The sequence below is a fragment of the Aphis gossypii genome, chromosome 1 (genome assembly GCF_020184175.1).
Source record: "Aphis gossypii isolate Hap1 chromosome 1, ASM2018417v2, whole genome shotgun sequence".
NCBI lineage: Eukaryota > Metazoa > Arthropoda > Insecta > Hemiptera > Aphididae > Aphis > Aphis gossypii.
The window spans coordinates 49,267,401-49,285,737 of record NC_065530.1 but is presented as its reverse complement, the minus strand read 5'-3'; the positions used below and the strand labels follow the sequence as shown (position 1 = coordinate 49,285,737).

Genomic DNA, 18,337 nt, shown 5'->3' with positions numbered 1-18,337 from the left:
AAAAATATTAAATTTTAACTTGCACGGTATGGCGTTATCCTTATCATTATCATACATTTAGTGTTATCATCCAGTACGAATCATGAACACCAGCAGCTACAAATATAAATAATAATATTAAATATTATTAATTTAATTATTATGTAATAGTTTAGACCCTTGACAACAATTCCCATTGTTTAAATTTAAAATTAATTTAATTAAATATAGTTAATTTAATATAGTTTTGGATTATAATATACAAGTATACTATATTTTTAATCAATGAGTGTTGTGGTTCAGTGGTTGTACAAAATAGACTCTAACACGAAGACATCAATATAGTAATGTAAATAAAATTTATCCTGTGGGCTGTTTTACTATAAATTAAAATCACGAATAAATTTACTTATATATTTAATAATATTAACTATTCACTTATAGTACTAGACTTCTAGACAATAGTTGTATTATAATATCAATATTTATATTACAAAAATATGATGATCAGGGTTCTTTAATTAATTATATATATGTATTAGTATACCTATCATTTTAATTTACTTATTATAGTTTTTGGAATGTCAAAAAGGGCACTATTAGGACTTATTTTATAATAATAAAATATATACCCCGGAAAAAAAGTCCCAAAAAATTAAATATAAATATAAATAAATGTATTAATATGTTAACATACCTAATATATTTACATTTATTATAGATACGTATTTTAAATAATATACATAGTAGTAAAATATAGGTATAGGTACATACATACTTTTTAGCAATAGTGGGCATTAACTTGTTAAAAAGTTAAATTTTGTATTATTTTAACTAAGCTTTTTATAGTTAGGTAATTATCATTATTGTACAATTAAATTAATTTTAATTCTTTTATGTATAGATGTAGCCTATAAGTTTTTAATAACAATGTAGTATGTACTATAACAATAATTTTAAGTTTTATGTTAACACTGCTAAGCGTCTTGGTAAATGTTTGTACAAATCAAAATACTAATGCAATTTTTGACTTGAAAAAAAAAGTTAACTTTTTTTTATCGAGTTAAGTTAGTTTTATTTTCTATCTTAACTTTTAACTTATCTAGTTAATTTTTTTTTTTTTTAACTTATAACTTTGGCAATTTAATTGAATTAACTTAACTAGCCACAGTTAATTATTTTTATTAACTTGCCTACCTTTGCTTTTTAGTATTAGAATTTTACTCTTATTTACTTTTAAAAATTTGTCGTTGATTAATGATTTATCATTAACAGAATATTTGTATAAAATATTACAATGCTCGCACTATTATTTTTTTTTGGCTTTTTTTCTGTAGGTTTTTTTTGGGGGGTTTTATTTCCGTGGTCATTTTTTCCGTAATTTAATAAATGTAGTAACAGTGAATAATAATCACTAATTTAAAATATAATAGTTATTTTTCTAAAGTATTTATTATAATATTATATTAAATAATATTGTTCTTTATCATAATATAATATAGTTTCATCAATTAAAACATTGTTGAAGAATATAATATTAATTTAGTCATATAATAATAATGTTATGTACATAAACTTTACCGCCTTGTCATTTAGTCAATTTTGGTTTTATAGCTATGGTAAAAAAAAAGGACCAAATTGATTCAAAAAAATTCGATCTATATACGAATTTGGTATTCAAAACACTTGTTGTCATTTAAAAAAATGCAAGTTGTATTGTAGTTGTTGATTTTTAGATCTAAAAATGTAAAAATCATCAAAAAATGTGTATTTAGGCGTTTTCTATCTTCTCCTGAAACCCGCATAACCAATTTGATGTCACTGGACAGAATAATTTAGTGTTACCTTTAAAAGGAATTACACTGTATAGTCTGTATTTTTTCTTTTCCCTGTTTATAATACTTTTTGGTTAAAAAAAAAAAAAACAATAATTTTTATTCAAGAATGATAATTATAATAATTAAAAACTAATATGTACAAAAAAAAAAAAATACATGAATAGTATACTTCATTAAAGGGGGTGTCCATTAATGTAATATTCAAATACATTTAATTATATTTTTTAAGAATTTAATAAAAATTAAGTTATAATACTTTATCAACTGACTTTTGAGAATAAAAAATATAGTGTAAAGTGATGAGAGGAATAGTTGTTAATTTTCTGATTTATATTTAGTTCAACATTATTTACTTGTATATGTATATGAAATTATATAGTTCACATAGACATAGTATTCACTATAATTATAACATAAACTATTATAGTATAATATTATTAATATCAAACAATTTTTTAATAAATAAAATATAAAGGTGCAAAACGTATAAATATAAAAAATAAAATATGAGAAATTGTATAAACATTAAAAAAAAAAAAGTGACCTAGTATTATTTTAAAAGATAATAAATAATAATTTAAATTAAGAAAGTATGACCTATAAATGAACTATTCTATAAAAATAAATTATTTATTCAACTATTCAATGGAAGTAGAATTATTAATTCTTTGGCTATTTGGATATTCTATTGTTAGTTGTTCTCTGGCAGCTGCTTTTTGTAACATAGTTTTTGTTTTGCTTAATAAATAACATTTTTTTTCCAGCTGGTTCTTTAAATTTTCATTTTCGGTGAAAACAGCTTCATATTGTGAACGATAATCTTGTAATTGCTGTTCCAATTGAGTGCATTTTTCACTTGCATCCAAATAATAGCTTTGTGTAGTCTGAAGTTCACTTTGCAATTTTTCCACATAACTCTATTCATAACAATAATATGATAATTTAAGTATTTTTTTTTTTTAATTATTAATATATTCAGGTATTATGTATTATAAAATCACTGAAAATATTCCCATTTCAAAAATATTTACAGTTTTTCTCAGTGAAACTTATGATTGCTCCACTGCATAGGGCTACATTTCAACAATTAATAATAGGTACCTTATCATCAATGTTAGTAACTACACGTTCAAGTGATAAGTTTTTATTTTCTTCTTTTAGTTTATCTACAGCAGTTCTTAACATTATTACTAAACGTTCTAGTTTTGCAGTTCGCTTATTATCCGTATTATTATAATCTGAATCTGAACTTAAGCTGGATACACCACTCCTAAAATTAATATATTGTTTAATCAAATAATTTTAATATAGTTTCATGTAAAAACAAACAAATTATCCGTTAACTGCAAACGATCAACAATTTTTTTTAGTCGATCATTTTCTTCTTCAAGTCCAGCTTTAGTTTTCAACAATCTACTTTTACTGTCCTTTAATGTTTCTATTTCTTTAATTAAAGCATTACTTCCGCCCTAAAAAATAAACAGTTATTAAAGATTATTTTACATTTCTTGTTTTTTTTTTTCTTTAATAAAATGTCTATATACTTTTTGTAATAGTTCCAAAGTTGATATTTTTCGACGAAGTTCAACAACAACTTCAGCTAGTGATGTACCACCAGACATCATTTCTTTAGCTGTACGCAAGGTGTATAACTCATTAGATAATCTATCCTTTTCTAAAGTCAATTCATCGACTAGACTATTTGCCAATGCACTCGATTGTACTGCAGCTAACCATAAATAGTTTTACTCAAATAATTTATTTATTTATTTTATAAAAAATAGGTATATAATGTATAATTTATTCACCATTAGCCAATTTAAGTTTTTGCTCTAAAGTATTTCTATCCTTTTCCATTCGCATTAAATTATCTCTCAGCCTTTGGTTATTCAAACGAAGTGAATCACATTCTCTAGTCATATCTAATAATTGATTTTGTAACCTTTCATTTGTTACTTGACGTCGTTTATTAATCTCCCACTTACCAACTTGTTCATCTGACTAAAAATAAATTTTGAAAAATAGTTAAGACAGAGTGATTCATGTTTACATCTTTTTTTTTTTAAATTAATTAATTCATAATAATTATAATTCATCAAATTACTGTCTTAATAGTTATACTAAATAAAGTATATATGATTTATATACTATAAATGTATACATTTAATATGTAATTTGTCTTTTATATTTCATTTCTTTTATTTTAATACTATCAGAAAATAAGAACTATAATATTTTTTAAAGCTAAAAGTATATATATTATACTAATAGTTGTTGTTATTTAAAAACCTTTAATTTGCGTAGCATTTTGTTTTGTTCATCTTTTTTTTTATAATCATCGAGTTGTACTTCTAATGTTTTAATTTTTTTTAGTAATGCTTCTTCTTTAACAACTGATATAGGTTCATCTCGTTTTCCTCCTAAATGGGGCCTATAAAATAAAATCCATTAAATATTTATGTGAAAAAATTACTTCATGCACTTCTATACCTGTAAATTAATTGCTGCCTTAATTTCTGTATTTCTGATTTATCTTCTTTTTCACGTCTTTCGTAATCATTCAATTTTTTTTTCATTTTGTCTAATTCAACTCTCAGCCGGTCTCTTTGAGCTGGTAGAGTATCTCTTCTATTTTGAAATCCCATTATTATTTCATTTAGTCTAACAATTTCAGCATCCTTTTCTTTTGAGTCGTCTTCAGATTTCATTTGTTCCATTTCTTTAAGTCTTCTTTCAGCTACACCACTCCAGTGTTCTTTTTCGGAATTTGCTTGATTAAGATCATCATCAGCTTGTTTAATTCTATCTTCCAAATCAGTTATCCGTATCATATATTGATTTACAACTGATTTAATGTTATTTGAATGAATAGGAGATGAAATGCCTTTTTGTGATCTTTAAAATTTTAACATAATTAAATTATTATATATTTTACATTAAAAAAAATAAATGTTATAGTTATTAAATGGTTTTTTTTTATTATTTTTAGAAATAATCATTAGTTTGTTGCATAATATAATTCATAATAATTAATAATAATAATAATATATAAATTGTATAGTGATTGAAAAATGCGCTATTCTCTACTTCTTCTTTTAGCCCCTTTGTTTCCAACTATATGGTGTTGATTACCTTATGTTATACCTCCATAGGGTTCTGTTTTTAGCTTCATTTTACTTACACTCCACCTATTTTTGCACCATATTTTAATTTGTTAGATATTTTCTTTGGTCTTCCTCTCCCTATTTTTTCTTCTACATTCATTTTCATAGGGATTATCACTGCTTCTAAGTCACCACTCCTCATGACATGACCTAACTATTTAAATTTATTCTTTCTTGTTTTGTCTACAATTAGTGCCACTTCTATACAACCTATAATACTAATTAATTAATTTGTTATTCTATTTTCCTTAGTACATATTTATCTAAGTATTCTCATCTTTGCCATAGTCACTACTTTCTGTTTTATTGTCCACTGTCTGTTCAATTTTCTGATCTATACAACATGATCAGCTTCATAACTACTTAATAAAATCTTCTTTTTATTATCAACAGTATCCTTTTGTCATAAAAATTACTTGATGTTTTCTCCATTTTTATCCATCCACACATTTTTGATGTCATCCTCAAAATCACTATTCTTTTGTAGAAACAATCAAATAAGTATTTGAACCCGGTACAGCTCATTCCTCATCTTCATCATATGTCTTATCTCATCATAATTTTTTTAGTAATGGACTAAGAAGAATTGGTATTAGCCCTATACTGAATCCTGGTATACACTTACTTTTACACAAAATTCTTCCGTTTCTCCAAATACGTTATGCATTATACACTCTTTAATTCTGCTGTTGCCCCTTTTTACATATCCTCTATTAATTTAAAATATACCTTCCCTAATTTTCTCCTTCTTAATGCCCACAGCAAAGTGCTATATTTTAATAAATAATACTAAAAAACTTGCTTTTCTCTAATATTAATATTGTGTGCTTCAGCATTTTTCTGTAATTCAATTATTTCCTTTGTATGATCTTCTCTACATTCTTTTAATAACTCTTGAAGTCTATTTATAGTTTCTTCTTTTTGACTAATAATTGTTTCTAAGCTTTCTATTGTTGCCAATAAAGCAGGATTCTGAGTATCAGCTTCAGGGATGTCGTTAGATGCTAATTCAACAGTCAATTTTCTAATTTGTTCATTTTTTTCAAATATTTCTTTTTCTAGACAACCTTTGACATCTTCCAGTTCTTTCAAGGTTGTTTGAAGTTTTTTGATAGTTAAATTATTAGTTTCTTTTTCAATGAGAATGTTGTTATTTGCCTATATGTAATAATTTTGTTGTTTATCAAATATAATATTATATACAAATTATTATTAGTAATTCTGCTTACAATTATTAACTGCTTATTAAGATCTTCTAACTTTCCTTCTAATATCTTAAAACTGTTTTCTGATTGTACGCTAATTTGTTTATCTAGTGTTTTTGGTTTTAATTTTGCATCATTAGAAAATTCTTGAATTCCCCATGATAAATAGTTATGCATACAATCAGAATCCATTCGCATGATTTCTTTCTCGAGACTTTCGATAAAGTTGTCTTGTTTTTCAATGCGTTCAATAAAAAGTTGATTTTTTTTTTGTAAATCATTGCAGGTTAATTGAACTTTTAGCTCCTGTAATATTTTTAAATTATTCACTATAATTATTAATTTTAATTATTTTGGTTACTTTTAACTGGAGTTCTGTGTACTTTGAACGATAATCTTCAGTAGTCTTTGTAGGAATAAAGACTATTTCATCGAAATCATTTGGTTTATTATCACATATCCACTTTCTATAAGTTACTGTTAATGCTTCTTCTAGTTTTTGTTTGTGATGAACCCATATTTGTTCAGACACTAAAGGTACAGTGCCGTGATAACGCCTTTGTAACTCAAAAATTATCTTTTCTAATCGCCTGTGAAATATTATGTGTTATTATTTATTATAAATACTAGTATTTATAGTAGTAGTTTATTTTTAGTATTTTTTTTTTTTTTTTTAATATTTATATTGGCATTACTTGCAAATTAAGTTTTCATTACTTACGATATTTTCGTTCTATAATGTAGAGTTATCGATTCATGTTGCTCTAAAATTCTATCATTTTTACATTCTAAGCCAGCAATATTTGCTTGTTGATCTTGTATTATAGTTTTAAGTTTTGTTTCTTCAACTGAAGCTGCCATTAGATTGACTTCATGGTTTGCAATCTCGCGCATTAATTTGTCTATAATTATTGTATAAAATGATTTTGTAGATAAATTATTGAAGTTGATATAAAATTTATTTTACCAATTGTTGCTTTTTCGTCACTCAAGGCTTGAAGTTCTATGACACGTCTTTGCAATACATCGTGTTGATGGTCTAATCGTTTGTGATGTTGCTCAAGGTCATGTACTTGATTCTGAGCAATCTCTAGTATTCTCAATAATCTAGTTTTTTCTCCAATAGCTTCTTCCTAAAACATATAAAAATATTGATATATATATATAAATAATAAATGTTATATTAAACTATAGTTTACTTACTAAACTATTATGGGCTTCTTTTAATTGGTTACACATTTTAACATATTCTGATTCATCTACCATATTAACTGTTGTTTCACGTAACCGCACTTCTTCAGTTTGGCATAATAAATTTGCTTCAAGCATATCACATAGATTTTGCTCGAGGTTTTTACATCTAGATTCCATTTCTTCCATTTGGTCTTAAGAATATGTAAAATTCATTACTTTGTTACATTTTGAAAAAAAAATTTCACAAATATTTTTATCCCATAAACTATTTAAATACAATAAAATTAGTAATTACCTTTTAAAAGTGAATACATTTTTTCTGAATGTTCTGCTCTTTGATTAGAAATGATATTTTCTGCCTTTATGGAAGTCATTTCATCGTTTGTTCCATAAAAGTTTGATACTTCAATCACAAAATGTAAACGTTGATCTTTTAAGAGAGTAACTTCGGTCATTAATCTTTCTAATGATAATTTTAACGTATCCTCCTAGGGTAAAATTTATTTTTATACTATTTAAACTTATTCAAAGTTTGAATTACAAACTATTATAGAATTACCATAAAAGATACTACCATTGATTAAATATATATATTTAAGTGTGTATAGTGTATACATATAATATACATTATATACAATAGTATATTTAATCAATAATGATCCTTCTAACTATTATTTAATAGGTATATAGTCATACATGACATATCCTCATGTATAAAAAAATATAAATAATAGGTTAGTTATGTTAGTATTTAAAACTATTCAGAACAACTAATAATTAGTCTATTCATAAATTATATACCTTAAACAGAACTAAATGCAATATTTCTCTATGTTTAGCAGTTAAAACTTCAAAATCATTTTTCAATATTTTATATTCCTCAATATCTACTACATTTTTCATTTGATCATTCAATTTTTTTAGTTCATTTTTTTGCTTTTCCTGAGATAGTTAAAAAAATTAAATATTAGATACAAACATGTAGATAGAGTAAATAGTTATATTTTTTTATGTACTTGAATTTTTAATGAATTTTCTATTTCCTTGCTATAAGTTGCCTTCAATGTCCACACTTCTTCAAGAGCTTTTTGTTTTTCTTTCTTTAAAATTTGTTCCTCTTCGAGACAACATTGATACATTCTTTTAATCACTTGTAATTCTTCAGTTAATCCTGTAACTCTAATTATAAAATTTGTAAATGTTAATATTAAACATACATTTATATAATAGGTATTAAATAAATTTATTACTTTATAACATTATAAGAAAGCTGCCGTTTAATTTGATCTGGATTTTCAAGCATTGTTTTCCATGATTTTTCTAATTCAAGAAAACGTTCTCTCAAATCATTTTCCTTATTACGGGTTATTTTTAGTTCTTCTTCTAATTTATCTACCAACAATTTTATTTTCTGTTTCTCATTATCATATTCATCATTTACTAATTTCATTTCATCTTGTAACTGTTGGAATTTATTTTGAAATAATTGTACTTCTTCTTCTAATTGAAGAGATTTTTCTTGCTCAATCTGTAACTATATAATTATTATAGACAAAGTTAACCTACATAACAAATATTTTACTTCTTTGAGATTTTCTGAAAGTTCATTTCCTTTTATTTCTTCTAATACATTATGCTTCTTTAGTTTAACTTCTTCTTTCTGTGTATTGATAAGTTCTTGTTTGGTTGCAGTTAGTGCATCACTATAAAATTATTATGTGATGATAGTTAGTAATAATTTTAGCAAAATGTAATTTTTTTAAAATTACTGTAGAAAATGAATTTGGTGTCTAAGATTTGAGTTTACACCCTCCAAATTATTGATTCGAGCCAATAATCGCATACCAGGTTGATACCATCCAGCTACATGTCTGGCATCCATAGCTTCCAAAAGTCTCTCTAAGCTTTGACATTCAATTCGTACAACACTTAATCCTAAGTTTAACATTATATTAATATAATCAATCATCAGTTAAAATATTTTATATAAAATAAGTATATTATATTATTATGAGTATAGGCAGTTAATTTATATAAATGTATTTATAGAATAATTAAAATTTCAAATAAACTATCATTTAAATAGAATAAGTAATAGTTAAAAATATACCAAGGTATTTAAATATCTATTACTTTAAAAAAACTAAATTTATAATTTTTTGATATTTTATTGATAAGTAATTACTAATTATTGTTTAAATAAATAAACAATAGTTGGTAAGTAGTATTACCATCTTGATTGTGTATACTATCGAGTATTTCATGCATTCCTTTTCTAAGTGATTCATTTTCTTCGATTAATTCTTTTACATTATCTTCAAGTTCAGATCCGATATCTGTTTCTGGTTTAGAAATCTCAGATTTATTGGGAATTTGACCTCTATCGTCTTCCCCGTCTGAACTAATATTTTTAACAGACTCAGTGGATTTATTTAAACTACGATTCTAAAATGAAATACATTTTAATTAAAATAATTTTTTATTTTCGTAAAACGGTGAAAAAAATATACTTTTAATTTTAGATTAACAATAACTTCCTTGCATTCGTCCAGTTGTTTTTGTAACATAGTTATTTTTGTTTGTGCTTCTTTATGCCTAGCCATCATGCCTTTTGGTCTTACAACATCGTCTACTGACAAACCTAATTTTTCCTTCATGGCCAAGTTATCTTGCTCTAATAGATCAGCTTCTTGATGAAGTAGATTGCTCGAATCTATTAGATCTTTTATTTGATTATCTCGTACATCCAGTTCTTGTTTAAGTTTTCTTATCTGTTCCGTAGCCTCTTCCAAACCATATTCACCAGATTCAAATTCACGAATTCGTATAATTAATTTGCTTATCTATTAAAAAATAAAGTGTTTACTTATGTTCTAAAAATATTAAAGCAAAATTGAAATAACCTTTCGAAATATATCATATACATATATAATATTTTAACACCTAATTGAAACATCGATATTTCATCAAAATAGGTTCAGTAGGTTCTATAGATTATAATTAATTATTTATATGATCAAATCATTGTACCTAGTTCCCCCATATATTTTACCGTTTTCATGAACTTATTTATATATTGGTACATAAACTTAAATAACTTAAAACTAACTAAATGTATAATGGGTAACCACTATTGTAATTAGGAACTAAGTTTGGTTGAGGGTTATACATTTTTAGTAAAAATCTCTTAACTTTATACTTTATAGTTTATACACATACAATCATACGCTACCGCCTACCACTATTCAATTTTTAAACTCTATAAATAACAGTCATTTTTAAAACGATCTCATAGACAAAACGCATTCACGTATCGAGTAAAATTACCTATTATATAAAAATTATAAAGAATAATATTTTTAAGGGCTTGAAATGTCGGTTTTATACTTTATTATTATTTGAATTTATATTCGACTTTAAAAATTTAAATGAGTAACTAATAAATCAAACCTCCAGAAATATTATTATCTATAATTTTTGCAATACGTCATATTTATGTTGCTCATGACCAGTGTCGTAACCACGGGGGGGGGGGGGGTTAAGGGGTTGTAATTACCCCCCCTCCCCGGAAAATTTTTCTAGTTGCGCCATTGATCATGGTTTCGTGTACTAGAGAAAAACTAAATGGTGTGATGATATTCTTAATCATTTAAATTAAAAAAATGGGGACAAGCATGCTTGATGAAATACTATACATTTTAACATGAGTAAAAATAAGAACGTTTTATAACATCCTAAATAAAATATTCATTATTTCATATTTTTGTATATTTTGATATAAATGCGTTTTATTAAATATTTTACTTATAAGTTATAACTTTATAAGTATATATATTTTTAAATATTTCCTATTCTTGTACTTGATCAGTAGTTTGTAATAGAGAACGTCGTTATAAATAAATTAAGTAAATAAATAAGATAAACAAATTTAAATCTAATTAAATACCTATTTATTAAATTTTTGACGAGTTGTTCTCATTTATTCATTAATCATTTGTTTTTTATCGATTAAAATTTTTTTAAGAATAAGTATTGAATAAAAACTTTTATTTAATATTTCACGTTTTTTCACATATTTCACAAAATTAATTGTATAATTTTGTTTTATTTTAATAACTCTCCAATAATGACTATACAGTTCATTAATTATATAAAACGTTACTTGTTCTGCTTTCTCAGTGGCATCTTCTTCTGCTTTTTGACACTTATCTAAGCCCAATTCTAATTGCTCCTGAGTTTCAGATAATTTCTTCCGCAAGTCTTCTAATTCAGGAGATTCTTTATTTTTAATAAGTCTATAAATATTACAATAAATTAAATTAATATACTTAACTTTTAAGTAATATTTAAGTATTATACAGTTCATTATATAATTTTTTCTGTCGTTCAAGTGCAGCTGCACTCCGGTTTATATCATTGGTTGCTTGATGGACTTGTTTTTGGAATTCTATTATTTGATCTTCTTGCCTGGCTACTGTCTAAAATAATAATTGTTATCACCTTCTTTATAGAAATATAAGTGTATATAAGTTATTTTATAGTAAGTAATGTACGTGAAAAATATTTATCGAAAATTAGAATGTTCATTATTATGACGTAGTACAAAAATACGTAGTATAGCTGCATATACCTATGCATATAGAGTAAATGTTTAGTATAAGCAAGGATTATACCCATGAATTAAAATAAATAGTTTAGTTTAGCTTATCTTATCTTAATTCATGATTATACCTTATAACCTTTTATTATATTTTTATTCTATGGTTGAAAAATATGATCACTCTATGGTCTAATATCAGATTTTGTATCGCCCAAAATAAATAAATTTCATGATTTAAACATGATTTATTTATTAGCCCATCATAATTTGTTCATTATATTTTAGTGGGTAATTAAATTAATCTTTTTTATGCAACGGTATAGGTGCATTAATTATTAATATTTGTATGTTTATCAATTAATTATATATTTATGCATTAAAGGTAAACTCATTGGCGCCGCCAGGAATTTGATCAAGGGGGTACATTGTGCACAGTTAACCGTGATTTCTAATTCTAATATATATTGTATATTAGTAATTATTATAATATATTATATAATAATAATAATTTATATTATTATTTAATATTATAAATATTATTATATTATATAAAACCATTCAATTGTTTTAATTTTATTATTTTTATTTTTTTGAAAAGCCTGGGGGTGCAAGTGCACTCCCTTGCAACCCCCCTCGCAGCGCCCATGGGTAAACTATGTATGTTATTTATAAAGTAATCATACTTCTTGAAGTTTTGCCAAATATGTATTTTGATTTTCAATTGAATCTGTTGATCCTATTCTTGATTTATAATTCAAAATCTCTTCATCTTTTCTTGTCAATAATTCCTAAAAAATTTTTTATTTTAGTATACATTATTTTTATTAAAGTAATTGATATATTTACCGTTAATTGTTTAATTCTAGATTCTAGCTCTTCGCCTAATTCATCAATTTGTTCTTCGCATTTTTCTTTTTCGGCTACTAGTTCAGAAATTTGACTACGTAGACCCTTATCGTTTAGTTCCAATGTTTTAATTCTGTCTATTAAATCATTGTTTGAATTGCATAATTAGTAACAATCACAATACTCGTGGGAATAATATATTCAGAGGTTTACAAATTAATTTTTATGGGTGGGGCCATGGGAGCATGAATTATTTTATTAATTTTAATTTGGCTTATGACTTTTTGCAGAATAAAATTTAAATTATTATTTAACAAGAATTCAGTGTCAAACAACAATTGAGTTGGTAGGTTGTGTAGAATTATTTAAAAAAATAAACTTTACGATCACATAGTGGGTATTAACTATAAGTATATTTTAATATACCCAATTAATATTGTATTACTTATTAGTAGGTATAGACGTATAGTTAACTACATGCCTTGATGTCTGCACAAAAAGAAAAAACAAAATTATTTTTAATAAATAATAATTAACAATATATTTTAAATATAGTATAATTAAAATTGTCTAGCAAAACAATTGATGAGAATCTTTAAATTGGACTAAAAATGTATTTTGAATATCATAATGATACCTAGTGTTACCAGGTTTTTGATTGCTTAAAATGTAACTCAATGTTTAAAATACATCACGGTGTTTTGTATAATTTCCAAATTGTACCTAGATTAAATTATAAATTATGTTTTAACTAATAACTATAATAAATTAATAACTAATAATTTATAAAGAATACGGTTTATTTAATGGGTTTAAGAGAACGTCGTACCTGAAAAGTGTGAACCCAGTAGTTTAAATTTGTGTATGCTTGAATATTAATGTGATTTAACTTAAAATTAAGAGTATTAGGTACCTGTGTACTTTCGTTGTCGGTTTTTAGTGTTTTTACAATATTTAAATGTATAAGTCTATTATGAACATTTATAAACATCAGTATTTCACATACTCCACGTAACTCAGTTAAAAATTAAAATATTGTAAAAATCTCACGAGAGAACATAGATATTTTTACTTTATGTTTGGTAATAGACAAATTCACTATAATAATATCCATTATTAAAAATTGTAACTGTTTTCTACTTAATATGCATTTTGGTATTTAGTATTTTATGTCGTTATATGCTAGTAAGACAGAGACAAAACATGCGAGTATAACGTCCTCTTAAATCGCTTAAAACATAAATGAATTTAAAAAAAAAACCATGGGAAATAATAGCCCGCTTCTTACAACTGATCATCTCTGAATATATAGTATTCACCTACTATTTATTATGACAGTATAGTAAAAATAATAAACCTGTGTACTCATCCTGTAAACATTTCATATTTCCAAATTCAGCACTTAATGTATTCAAGTGCTGCGTAGCATTTTTAAGTTCATCTCTCGTGCTTGTTAATAGTTGTTTTAACATTCGATTTTCCTTTTCTGATATCTAAATAAAATATTTTTAGTAACAGAATCAGGTTATTTATAGGTATGACCAAAATATTTTTGTGGTGGGTAAGGGGAAGGGGGCAATCAAGTAATTTACTTCCATTAATTTGTTTAATACATTTAAATATTATAACATAAATGTTATGTTAAAACTTATAATTATTTACATAAAGGTCGATAAACTAAAATATATTGAAATTAAAATGTTTTTACTAAAAATAAGTATTATATAAATATAGAATATATTATATGCTTTTACAGATTGCTACAGTTTGTAGGACTATTACAATGCCAACATTGCCAACCCTTTGGGTGTGCCACTTTTGTAACAATCAAATTAATGATCATATAAAAGATACCTCAATGTCGTTAAGTAATTGTGTGATATGTTGGTTTTTTTGTCTAACAGATTCTGTTAAATCTTTAAACCGTTCAGCCATTGTCAAGTTATCTTCAATAGGTTGATCGTCTAGTTGTCGCCCAGAAATATCATCTTGTACAGCATCAAGTTCTCGGCGAAGAAAATCTCTTTCATTTTCGACTTTTGATAATTGTGCAGTGATCTATAAAAAATACAATACATAATTAAAAAGGTAAGCAAGTGGATACACCGCTTTGCTGTACATTAGGTGCAGAGTGGGTCACTATTATGGGTGTGTTAAATTAGAATTCAATGATATTATATCATTGTATAAAGTATATGAAAAACGATTCTGAGCAGAAACGGACCGTCAGCTTATATAATATCACTACCTAAGTAAATTTCGTGATGTTTTTTTTTTTTATAAACCTATATAGTTATTAATTATTATTCATTATTCATTTATTTTATTTTTAGTACCTCGATAGTCGATAGATTGATATTATTTTTTCTTGGATAATGTTATATTTAATATAACTACAATTTTTATTTTATCTTTTTGTGAGTACCGTGAAAAAGAAAAAAATAGAACTATAAAATAAATCAAAAGTATTATTGTGTACTTGCATATAGTAAAATTCATAATAGGTAATAATATACAAATAATTATACGTAAAAATATTTTAAGTTACCATGAATAATATTTTTAAATTATAACAAAATAATTACCTAACATTCTTATTTATCGTTTAAATAAGTAATTTCGTTAATATTTAAACTTAAAATGTCTGTAGAAAACAATTGTTTTTACATAATTATCTACTGAATTGGCATGTGGTTTTTAGTATATAATACTTATGGGAATCTTGCATTAAAATTTCAAAATTTAGATATTAAAAATAAAGCAACAAGGAAATGGTTAGCTTTTTTGCGATTTTGATAAAATTCGTCAAAATTCTAACTTCGAATGTATATTAAAAAATTATGGCTATATATTTTTAATATTGTTCTAAAGGTATAAGAATAATTTATGTAGGATCTTGTATTAAATTTCTAAAAATTTTGATCCAGTGAAATTTTTCCTGAATTTTTTATTTGTTTTTCCGATTATTAAAAAAATAAATGAGTTTTTAATTTTAACTTTAAAGTTTAAACTAGATCTAACTTGTTATCCAAATTTACACTGAAAGTTAAAAATCGAAACATTTTATCGACAACTTGTCGTGTATTCATATAATCATATATTATTGTGAAATCAAATTTTATATTCATCGCCGCCCCGCTCAGAATCTAAAATCATTAGGTATTTTATTTTAACTTTAAATTTTATAAAATAAATAAACAATCAAATTGTATGACCTTATCCAGTTCCTTGACTTTAAAATCAACTTCTTGTTTTTGTTGTTGAACGTCTGATGATAAACGCTCATTTTCTTGTTCAAGTCTAATCAATTCCTTTCGAATTACTTCAGTTTCTAGATATACAGTTAAAGTTTATGTAAATTAATATTTACTAATTTACGTATTATTAATACAATTAAATTATTAATTAAAATTTTTAATTAACTTTTTGGATTATAAATAGGTAGATAGATGCAAATATTCTGCAGGACTAGTAGATAATAAAATATTATATTAATATAAAAAATTATGTATAATAGACGCATCTAACACAAACGTTTTCAACTATGCATCCGCCATCCATGCATGATACATACATATAATAAATATAAAAAATAGAACATAAAATAAAAGATTTAATTTGCTTACAGTGGTGCATGTAAGCTGGACATATAATTATTATTTATCACTTATAGAATATAAGAAACTGGAATACAATTATTATAGTACTTGGTAGCATTACCGGTAAGTGTTTGACCAAAATCGTACCCTTCGCTTTTCGCCTTTCGGCCAAAACAAAACGTTTAATAATAACAATATTATTTATTATAATTCTTAAAGTCTTTATGTGCAACTTATAGAAAATTATTAAAAATATAAATTCATTTATAAAATATGTACAATATAATATAAACAATTAATAATATATAATTTTTATATTTAATAGAAAACTTAAAATTTTAAGTTGTACCTATAAGATTTTGTACGACCACCTAACATATAATTGATGACAAATATTATAGGTACATATAGATTTTAATAATTTTCGATGTGTTATATGTATAACATAAACTTTAAATTAAACTTTTTGTTTTGGTCGAAAAGGGTCTCGCCCAAGTGATTGAGTACCTTAAATAAATTGTTTCCAATTTATTAAATATTTATTATTTACAATCGGAGCTTTATTTAATCACAAGATTAAATCAAAACATTATACATTTTTAGTTACTCTGCTCGATATATGTATACATTTTATAAGTAGGTTTATTAAAAATATACTTTATGTACTAATATAGGTTATTACTTTTATTTTATGTTTATACAAGGTTACTGACGGAAATCCGACGTTTTTGAAACAAACAGTAAGAACTCATTTATTTTTTCTTGAAAATTGAAATTTAATACTCAAAGTTGTTTGTAATTACAGAGATAATTACATGTCATTTAAACATTTATTAATTAAAAATATTAAAAATTACATCGAGTAGGTGGTGTCCATCCTCCTAAATTTCTGAATGCAGTTAAAACCTGAAAAACGTCAGGTCACCACCGGCCACCTTGTACTATTCATATAAAAAAAATCGTTTTGGGGTATAATAAATTATCAATAATAATTCATTAATTACGGTCATTTTGAGATAAATCATCCACGTTAATAGTTCTAGTTTCTTCCTCTTTTTTCAATCTTCTCGCTTCTTCTTCTCCTTGTTTTGTGGCCAATTCTTCGATCTCAGTCATCAACGAATCGACCTTTATATTATTAAATCAAGCATTATAATATAGCGCATTTCAAATTGTCAAGTTCTTAGCTATATGTACACAGTTTTGTATTCGTCTTACTTGTTCTCCTTTATACATCAATATTCGCCGAAAAATTATAAACATGTTTTCACATTGCCTTCGATCCAGCTCAAAATCCAATTGATCACATTCGGTTACTGTGATTTCATCGTACCACTGCTCTAGATCCTGTTCGTTCATATCATCTACAGAGACTGCTAACATTTTATTTAAATCTAATTGAACCATTTTTGTGTTTTTATTTAGATTCCCTAGCTATTATACTGTTATACATATGAATTTAATATTGAACATAATCTAATATAGTAGAAAAATAGATTTTTATTTTTTTGTTTTAAGCAATCTAGTACATAACAAAAAAAAACAACAACAACAATAAATTAATTGTTATGATTTCAGAGTTGCCTTAGCAACATGTTATAACATTATATTGTCAGAACTCACAATGCGGTATAATGTAGGTATATACATATTATGCAACCACGCATACACTCAATAGGTAACTAAACATTACGTAGTCCTACTTATCCGTATAGATTTATTATAATTCATATAAGGTCTAAGCAATATAATATGTTACCCGTTTATGAAGTAGTTCATAATATGAAGATTAGTCTTTTGCAAAAATCTAGGCCCTTTGCGATGAAGTATCTAGCCTGTTTTTAAACTATTTATTATTTTTCCAAACGACCGGCTAGTTTTTAGACATTGTATAAGTAAGATAGGCTGATAG

General features: G+C 24.9%; 1 protein-coding gene across 1 annotated transcript; it reads right to left on the bottom strand.

Moving 5' to 3' along the window:
* Positions 1–1,978: 1,978 nt before the first annotated feature.
* Positions 1,979–18,095, bottom strand: LOC114126818 (centrosomal protein of 290 kDa). Its single transcript, XM_027990840.2, has 30 exons — positions 17,644–18,095; positions 17,430–17,553; positions 16,042–16,157; positions 14,681–14,884; positions 14,184–14,319; positions 12,827–12,963; positions 12,664–12,768; positions 11,740–11,858; positions 11,543–11,675; positions 9,891–10,223; positions 9,612–9,825; positions 9,150–9,315; positions 8,963–9,083; positions 8,631–8,914; positions 8,397–8,559; positions 8,182–8,322; positions 7,676–7,868; positions 7,390–7,571; positions 7,154–7,319; positions 6,908–7,088; positions 6,548–6,776; positions 6,211–6,492; positions 5,784–6,139; positions 4,308–4,712; positions 4,107–4,248; positions 3,626–3,818; positions 3,362–3,546; positions 3,147–3,286; positions 2,919–3,087; positions 1,979–2,734 (listed from the first exon to the last, which is right to left on the bottom strand). Exons 1-30 carry the CDS (start codon positions 17,830–17,832, stop codon positions 2,456–2,458), a joined length of 5,787 nt encoding a protein of 1,928 aa, XP_027846641.2. The 5' UTR covers positions 17,833–18,095; the 3' UTR covers positions 1,979–2,455.
* Between the last annotated feature and the right edge of the window lie 242 nt (positions 18,096–18,337).

Bases quoted from the DNA above. Each gene is read 5' to 3' on its own strand.
- LOC114126818 (XM_027990840.2), bottom strand. From the start codon at position 17,832: ATGGTTCAATTAGATTTAAATAAAATGTTAGCAGTCTCTGTAGATGAT. The intron at 7,869-8,181 runs GTATATAATTTA...ATTTTACCCTAG, and splicing joins TGCATTTAGTTCTGTTTAAG to GAGGATACGTTAAAATTATC. The intron at 3,287-3,361 runs GTATATAGACAT...TTTATTTTTTAG, and splicing joins CTTTGGAACTATTACAAAAA to GGCGGAAGTAATGCTTTAAT.